At 52.5% G+C, this 9348-nt stretch overlaps 1 protein-coding gene across 1 annotated transcript in view; it reads left to right on the top strand.

Annotated features, from left to right (window-relative positions):
* LOC102298606 (5'-AMP-activated protein kinase subunit gamma-1) overlaps positions 1-9096 on the top strand; it is a gene marked incomplete at its 3' end in the record, with an annotated part of 18490 nt that extends 9394 nt beyond the window's left edge. Inside the window, 4 exon segments of the mRNA XM_042213020.1 lie at positions 6087-6364; positions 8032-8080; positions 8746-8855; positions 9015-9096. Of these exon segments, the coding sequence (XP_042068954.1) occupies positions 6087-6364; positions 8032-8080; positions 8746-8855; positions 9015-9096 (519 nt within the window).
* Between the last annotated feature and the right edge of the window lie 252 nt (positions 9097-9348).

The raw sequence follows: 9348 nt of genomic DNA, 5'->3' as shown, positions 1-9348 counted from the left end.
TCAGACTTCAGATGTCTGTGAAGGTTCCCAGTCATCCAGGTCATTGTAGTCTAAGGAGCTTCAGAACTGAAGAAGCTTCTCGGATGAGAGGTGAAACGTCTTCAAGCCACTTAAAGAAGTCCAAACGCTTTTCTTTCCAAGCTCCTTAGACTACAGACTCAGACTTTAGAGTCAGACCTCAGACTCAGACCTCAGACTTCGCGTTTATCGCTGGATCACTTCCGCCGGCTGCTGTGAGTGTGAGCAGCCTGAATGCAATCAATGCTCCGGATATTAAAAGTCAATTCAGACTCTATTAGAGGGAATAAATCAGCTTAGCAGCTGCTGTTATTAACACAGGCCCTCACACACACACTCCCTCTGCCCCTCGCCGCCCCTCCCGGGTGAATTTCCGGAGCAGGGCTTGGCGTCTCTTCAGTCGGAGCGTTTGGCAGCTCGGGCTCGCTCTCACACGTGCTCGTGCTGCAGAGGACTGCGGTGGACTCTAACCTGGAACTGTGACGTAACCCTACAATCCTCTAAAACATTCTGCAAAAAAGCCCATAATGTGAGGGTGCACTCACACTTAGTCCCCACTGCAGGGCTCATAAGCCTCAAACCTGCAGCCTCTCTAACGTCCAGCAGGGGGCGACTCTGATTGGTCAGTGATGTCAGAGCTGGTGGTCTCGCTCTGATTGAATGAAGTTTAACTTTGTTCTCAATAGAAGGGAAACAATCATGCGATGATTCTGGGCAGGGTTACTCTGTGATTGACAGGCTTCTTTCTTGGCTTAGCTTTAAAAAAGCTTTTATTTTGGTAGTTCAGAGGTCTTTTTCCTGCAGACTTCCTCTCGGTGAACAACTGGATGGATGCTTGTTACAGGAGGAGACCCGGGTGTCCTAGGAGATGAAGGGGGTGGGTGGAGCATAGGGAGGTCTGAGCGTGTCTGTCTACGCTGTTGGTGGGTTAAAGTTGAATGACTGACCTTTAGTTTCTATGGTAACAGCCAACATGGGGCTGGTTAGCCTGCTAGCTGAAGCTGATGTCTTCATCACGCTGGCATGACACACAGCGTCCACACACGGAGCGTTGCCTCAGTAACGCTCGTATTTACCAGTACTCTCATTGGCCTCAGAATTCAGAAAACATTACCTCAGGACCCGCCCACTTTGTGTCGCTAGCTTCCAGTGTCTGTGACTTCTGGGGTCACGCTGAGTTTTGCCCGGAGCAGGGTTGGTATCTCTGCGAGCCCAGCTGTGGGAGGTCCTGCTGGGGGCGGAGCCTGAGCCTCTCAGAGTCTGCGGTTCAGAATGACCCAGCGAGGCTGTGACAGCTGATCCGTGCTGGTGCCGGCGCCCCGCTGCTGTGTAAGTAAACAGTGACCTGATATTAGAAAGCTGCCGCTGTATCCGCCTCATGATCCTGTAACTGTGATCCTTCAAAACCGCAGTGCGGCGCCTCGGGCTGGGCGGAGCAGAGAGCGCCTTTGTTCCCGTCTCACGCTGTGACCACCTGCAGCATGAACTCACGGCCTTTTTCCCACACTGCAGGAAGCGTGGACGTCACCGACGTCGGAGCGCTCTGAGGCTTCACAGCCGTGTTCGAAGCCTCAGACCTGTGACATCACCAGGGAGTCAGATACACACCACGAACGCTCGTTACAGTCTCACTGCCGCTCGCTCACGTCATGTCGTTATCTCCTCACCAATCAGATCTCAGGTTTGTCTTTCCTGATGAGCGTCAGTAAGAAACAAGACACTTTATTAGGTACACCTGTTTGTAGCGTGGCGGAAGCTGCCGGAAGCGTTCCTCAGAGGCTTCGGTCCATGATGGGATGGCATCATCATGACATCATCACACTGATGATCCCACAGGTGAAATCTGTGAGTGTGGAGGCGTCCGAGTGCAGCGACCTCAGCCGCCGCTCACGTCCCCGTATGTCAAACGGTCCTCTGTGGCGGTGACGCTCACAGTGATGACCCAGTTTATCACAGACTTTGATGCATGTTTGTGACCTCACAGCGCGTTAGCTTCAGTCAGAGCACAGAGCAAGACTCCACCCCCTTCCTCCTCCTCCCCTCCTCCCCTCCTGCTCCTCCTTCCTCAGAGAGGCTCAGTCTGACTTTAGCTCCACAGTGTTTTTCAGTGCAGGCAGCAGAGGGAGGCGTGGCTACCACACACACAGAGCGAGCTCTGATACTCTGCGGGGCTCAAACAGTCTGAGGACTCTGCAGGACGAACACGTCCGTTCACCTGTCCATCTCCCCGTCTCTGTGTGACTCAACAGGACGTCGGGACTTTTTGCAGACTTGAACTTCCTGCCTGGACTTTGACGACAGCACTTTCTCCTCCTCTGCCGTCCTTCAGGCTTTAAACTGAACTCTGTAAGAAAAACACTGAAAACTTAAAACTGATGGACCCTGCAGCAGCCAATCAGAACGCAGCTATTGTCTTCAGAGCCTCGGGATTGGCTGACAGCTCCTGACTTTTGACCCGAGCTCAGTTTGTGCAGTTCTAGTGAAACACACTCTGCAGGTTTGATGTGGTTTATGCTGTTTGACTGTTTCCTGTTTCCACTCGAGGAGCAAAGATGAATTTGTATTTTTAAACCAGTGAATGAAATCCAGACTTTACTTACAGTGTTTTACTCATTTGGTTATTAACTGTTTATAACCGTCGCCGCTTTGAAGGAGACGTTTGATTTAGCTTTGAGTGTTTTTGATGGCGATGAGGCGTCTGAGCAGCCTGGTGCTGAGGAAGTGGAAGGAGAAGGAGCGATGGACAGGGAGGAGGAGGAGCGAGCCGTACGCAGGAGGAAACGAGGAGGAGGAAGACGAGGGGGAGGAGACAAAGAAAGAGAACAGGGACAGACTGACGTACGGACGGATGATGAGGAGGAAGTCTGAACCGTGTGGAGCGACGGAGGAGGACCAAACAGAGGAGAAGAAGAAGAGCGGCGCACGGAGAGAGCGCAGGACGTATGAGCCCAGCGTGGAGGAGGAGGAGGTCAGGAGAGACAGGAGGAGGGCAGAGCCGGGCAGAGGGAGAGAGAGGAGGAAGTCCACGTCATGGTTAATGGCGGAGGACCGAGCGGCAGGCCAGGCGGACGGGACGAAGCTGAGGCGGCGGTCAGAGCCCTGCGGCGTGCTGCACGTGCAGCTGCTTCCTCTGTCCGGCAGGAGGAGGCGGGAGCTGCTGCAGAGGAGGACGGGCCGCCGCGCCTCCTGCAGCGAGGAGGAGGAGTGTCATATGACCAGGGGGCGGTCGGACCCCGTCGGGCCGCTCGACTACAGTAAGCAGAACACTGCACGGTGGTTTATCGACGCGCCTCCCCACGAGGGCACCTCCTGCTGCAGCTCTGCACCTCCTCCTGTTGCAGGGACCCACAGCCTCACTGCTGCAGGGTCCCTGGTGGTCTCAGGTGTGTGTGCAGGTGCAGCTCTCGGGCGCTCTGGTCTCGGCCAACACGGCGTCTGCCGATCAGTCCAGAGCTGCAGGAGGAGGCGGGCTCGTTAGATCAGGTCTGTGTGGGATCAATCAGAGCTAACGGTCTTAAAGGCTGTAGACTGAGCTGTGTCCTCACACGGGACGAGAACAAAATGTATCTGTAAACGTGATCACAGAGTTTAGTACAGAAGGTCACGTAGAGCAGGAAGTGTCCGGAGCCCGAGGAAAACAGTTCACACGTTTGATTCAGGCTGAAACACAACATGCAGGAGACCGTCAGCTGACTCCACGGCGCTCCTGTTCTTCAGCTCGTTTCACCTCCAATGTCCGCTTCAATTCAGCTTTATTTATGTGGCGTGAATCACAGCCACAGTTACCTGAAGTAGACCCTACAATAATACAGAGAAACCTGAGCACGCAGAGCACGTGGTGACAGTGGGAAGGAAGAACTGACCTTTAACAGCCTACGTCTACTGCAGCATAACTAAGGGAGGATTCAGGGTCACCTGGTCCAGCCCTAACTATATGCTTTAGCAAAAAGGAAAGTTTGAAGCCTAATCTTGAAAGTAGAGATAGTGTCTGTCTCCTGAATCCAAACTGGAAGCTGGTTCCACAGAAGAGGGGCCTGAAAACTGAAGGCTCTGCCTCCCATTCTACTTTTAAATACTCTAGGAACAACAAGTAGGCCTGCAGAGCGAGAGCGAAGTGCTCTAATAGGGTGATATGGTACTACAAGGTCATTAAGATAAGATGGGGCCTGATTATTTAAGACCTTGTATGATTCAGGACCTCCACCACAAAGGCACCAACCGTTGTGCAGGTGTAGCTCCACTTAGCTGTCTCAGCAGCGGAGCTGCAGCCACAATCTGAGCATGTTCATGAGCTCAGGTGAGCGCCAGGTTAGCCGGTCCTCACATCAGCTCTGCTCAGGGCCTCTATTCACCTGTGTGTGTGTGTGTGTGTGTGTGTGTGTGTGTGTGTGTGTGTGTGTGTGTGAGTGAGAGAGAGATCTGGGAGCGTGGGAACTAAGAAAGGCTGCAAAACAAACGTCACCCTGTCATGCCGCTGCGGTCCGCCTCAGCGTGCGTCACGGCGCCGTAGATCTTTTCAGCAGAACTGAGCCTGTAATCAGTGTTTGTGTGATCAGCTGATAGTGTCGCCATGACCTCACAGCGGCGTGGACACGCCCACACACACAGAACAATCATTACAACTTTATTGGTCCAGCACGCACTTACAGACACAGTACAGTGTGAGTCACAGAGCAGGCGGTGGAGGGAGGAGCAGCAGCCTGTGGACACACAGGTGGAGGTGCTGGAGATGAAGCAGGTGGAGACTGGCAGCAGATGTGATGAGGTCAGAGCAGGAGGAGCAGCGTGAAGCCACCTAACTCCACCCCTTCCTCAGCTTCCATCCAGCCCTGTGGTTACTGGGGTCAGAGGTCAGACTCTGACCCAGAGTGTGACTGCGGCACCGCGAACATCTTTGATACTGTCTGTGGTTAGAACGTGACCCTAAATGTCCAGCACTGCATTGTGGGACGTGTAGTCTGCAGTGATCTGGGCCTGAAAGGACTCACACGCTCACAGCGCTCTCTCAGAAACGTTTGGTCCTGCTTAATTCGCTGCAGACCGTTCTGAGCCCTGACCTGTGTGTGTGTGTGTGTGTGTGTGTGTGTGTGTGTGTGTGTGTGTGTCTGTGTGTCTGTGCATGTGTGCGCATGTGTGGTCCTCTCTCTAATCTGTTAAAGTGCCGTCACTTTGTGTTCCCCCCAGCACTGTGTAGAGTTTCCTATTAGCAGATTGCTGTGTGTGTGGGAAGTACAAGCTAACCTACATTATTAAACACACACACACACACACACACACACACACACACACACACACACACACAGCACTGAATGTTCTCTGCTTTTGTTGCCGGCACGTTCACATCTTTCTGTGCACAAACAGACGTGACCTGCCAGCAGCAGGCGGGCAGATAAGAGGCGGGGTGTCTGGGTGACGAAGGGCACTCTGCTCTTCATCGCTGCTCTCCGCGTCATTTGTCCTGCCCGTAAGAAGCCCCGCCCCCTTTTAAAAGATAAGCTCAGAGATGCAAACACATGTTACAGCAGCAGACGCACAGGGCAGCGATAAATGTTACACTCAACAACCACACAGTACGAGCAGTATAATCACATAGAAACGTGTAAGTATGTTGGTGCAGTGCAGGAGGAACAGCAGGTACTGAGACATGTACAGAGCTGGAGGCGGGTCCTCCTGCTCGGTCAGGTCCTCCTGCTCGGTCAGGTCCCTGTACTCCGTGTTGTCCCATCAGCAGCGACACTCATGAGGGGCAGCACATCCTGATTCTAAAAATCAGAGGTTTTGTGTGTGTCACAGATGATGCAGTGACCCTGAGGCAACGTCTGCTCACTTACTCCTGAAGCCTCACTGACCGCTCCTCCTTCTCCTCTCTCCCCCCATTTCCCCCCCCCCCCCTCTTATTTCCTTCTCCTTACTTCCCTGTTCTTCTTCATCTCCTCCTCCTACTTCCTGTTTTTCTCCTCCTGTCTTCATTTTCTCGCCTCCTCCTTCCTTCCCTCTTTTCTTTATAATTAATTCTTTCTGATTTTTTCTCCTTTCACTTCTCCTCATCCTCCTTCCTCTCCTTCCAGCCCACAGTCTGTCCTCCCCTCCTCCCCCTTCTGCTCCTCCGGTCTCTCGTCAGGAGGAGGCGAGTGTTTTCCATCTGGAGACGTACCTGACGGAGCCGAGGCGTCCGGAGACCAGGAGGCTGCGCTCCTTCTCCTCGCCCCCCGACACCGGCCAGCGAGTCTCTACGTTCTCCTGCGCCTCCTTCACCTCCCTTTCCTCCTCCTCCTGCTGTCAGAAGCCTCCACCGGCCCCGCCTCCTGTGGCATCTCCTCCTCCTGCTCCCCCTGTTGGGACGCTGGTGAGTGCGGAGCGTTTATTGATCCTCTATGTTTGCTGGATGGTGTTGGTGGTGCTGACCAACAAACAAACGTCACAGAGTCTCACCTTTTATTTATTTACATTTATTATTTTAAAAACGAAACACGTTTAATCAGAAATCAAAGAAAACCAGAGGAAACGCTCCAAAACCCTGAGCTCCGGCTCTCAACGGCCGTTTCCGTCAACCCAGCGCGGGGATGCTGAGGCGCACGCAAGCTCGCGTCAAGTTCACACAGATAATTAGGCAGGAACAGGAGGTTGTACTTTCAAAATAAACTCAACCAGCTGGTGTTTTAAAAACAGGTGAATTTTAATGGGACAAGCTGGAGCTCTGCATTTGTCACCTGTGTTTGAAATTAAATATATTTATAACAGAAAAATTCAGGTACAGGACAACAGTGACTATAGAAAACAGAGCTGGTTCCATTTTAATTAAGTTATAAAACTAAAATGCTTTATAAAGAAAGCCAAAAACATCCTGGCGGTGCTGAAACGTTTTGGTAAGATAAATGGAAGTTTCCAGTCTTTCACTTTCGGTTCTTTTTCTGATTATTATTTATTATAAGTTAACAAAAAAATTAATTAATATAGTCTAAAAACGTGCTTTTTTTCTCCTATGCTTTTGTTGTGAAATGTCGCACCGGAAGTGCCACCTGTTAGCTCCGCGAGCTTGTTAGCGGCTGCGGCTCCGGTGGTCGCGGCTGCTGTTTCAACCTGAAGCCGACTGAAGACGGACGTTTACCGGCACAGCAGGTTCTCCGGGGCGCACACGGGATGAAGCCGTGAGTGTCCCGCTGATCCCCGGATACGAACCCCGAGGCGGACCGGAGCAGAGGAGGAGGACAGACGGTTTGATGAGCGGCTGTCGGGTACGCGCTAACGTCACTGTCGTGTTAGCACTGATTTCTCCGCAGCAGAAGCGCGTTCAGGAATCAGCGGTGTTGACGCGAAAGCGCCGCCGTTTCATGTCCGTCACACCTGGGACGCTGACACTCCACCGCGGCGACGGGGACACGTGACCCCGGCGATCGGCTGCCGCCACACCACGCTTAATGACACGGAGGCGTGACCGCGTGCTCACCGGAAGATGCCCCGTGACAGCGTAGGCCCCCACACCCACTCCCACACCAGCTGCCCTCCTTCATTAAACACGCTCACAGCTGCTGCAGGTAGCATTCACCTGGCAGATGCAGGTGGGCATTGACGTCATGTTAGAAAACAATCCAATCAGCAGCTGCCCTGTTAAAGGTACAGGCTGGAGTCACCCTCTGCAGACTGTAGTTCATACTTCCACCAGCAGGAGGCAGATTTTACCTGAAGGGTTGTATCAGCAGTAGAAGGAGTTTAACCCTAGTTTAATGTTAATTTGTGAAACTGATTAAATGGTTAATCAGCGTCAGAGTGTGTTGGAGTGCGTGTTACTCGTGTGGGCATTTTCTGAGTGGACTGTGTGGATCTTCACACTGAACAGCCACAGAAACATGCCGTCTTTGAACCATGAAATTTCTCCTGGAAGTATAAATATTGGAGTGTTTCTCTGCACAGTGTGTGTGTGTGTGTGTGTCAGGTGTGATGTTGGCAGTAAACCTGCACACGGAGCAAAGATGGGCGGGCAGATGAACACCTGTGCCGTGTCCTTGTCTGCAGGTGGAGGTTGCAGACACCATGTCGGAGCAGCCGGACCCCGATGATGCCGGTAAGACCCTGAGCTGAGGCGAGCTGTCCATATCAGCCTGTCACGAGTCTGTGTGCTGCCTGATGATCAGCATCGATGAAGGACAGCCGTCCTTTTACAGATGTTACAAACAGCTGGAGCGGCCCGTCCCTGGCGACTGGGCTGCAGCGTGACTCGCTCCGACGTGATTGGCAGGAGGAGACGCTCACAGAGCTGCAGCTTGTTAAAGATATAAGTTACATGTAATGATGTAAAGATGAGGAGGGATTAAACGTGGCAGAAACATTCAGGTAACACTGAAAATCATCCTCCAGCAGAGGGACCTGTGAACCGGTGACGTCCAATCAAAAGCCTCGGGTTTCACCCAGAGGCTAAAAGCGTCTGACGTCATCATCCTGCAGCTGGCAGGGCAACCAGCCGTCAGCTGTTCTGTTGTCAGGGCAACAGACGGCTTTAGAGACCAGCTCAGCTGATCAGTGTGTTGAAATCACCGTGGCAACCAGCTCATGGAGATTACTGTCGTGTGGCGCACACACACTGAGGTTTTTTCTGTTAATGCTGTTATGATAATCTGAAGGGCGAGCAAGGCACTTTGTCTCTGTGACTCAGCAGGAAGTGATGTAAGACTGCAGGTGTGGATATCTGGGGTGTACAGAGGTGCTGACCTCAGATCTGTGTCTCTGCAGCGTCCGAGGCGTCGGAGAGAGACATCTACATGCGCTTCATGAAGTGCCACAAGTGCTACGACATCATCCCCACCAGCTCCAAGCTGGTGGTGTTCGACACCACGCTGCAGGTGAGACGCTGGGGCGGCACGCCACAGCCTCCGTTGCCACTGAAAACTTTAATCAGTATGTGTGTGAGCAGAGACACGCCCACACGGCCATCAGTGACTGATTATTGGTTATTAGACCGTCGCTGATTATCGGTCCGGTCTGTCTCCCTGCTGTTTCAGGTGAAGAAGGCGTTCTTCGCTCTGGTGGCCAACGGCGTGCGAGCCGCTCCGCTGTGGGAGAGCAAGAAGCAAAGCTTTGTGGGTAAGATTCACAGCAAGACACACCACCTTTCAAAATAAAAGCTTCTTTGTGAAAATAATAATCTTTGGATGGACCCAGAAAACGGTCAGCTCAGTGACCTCACTTCCTGTACGTGAATAAAACCTGAGTAATGAACTGAATTAATCACCTGATCATACCTGAGGTCAGGAGACAGGAAGTGCATCCACGCTTTCAGCAGTAATTCGTGAAACCATTCATGCTGGTCAATAATTTCCTCACCTGTGGACAAGC

Source organism: Haplochromis burtoni, unplaced genomic scaffold, assembly GCF_018398535.1.
Source record: "Haplochromis burtoni strain Fernald_Lab_line unplaced genomic scaffold, NCSU_Asbu1 Contig_408, whole genome shotgun sequence".
NCBI classification, from domain to species: Eukaryota; Metazoa; Chordata; class Actinopteri; order Cichliformes; family Cichlidae; genus Haplochromis; species Haplochromis burtoni.
The sequence above is the reverse complement of the archived record's forward strand: the minus strand, read 5'-3'. Positions and strand labels throughout refer to the sequence as shown.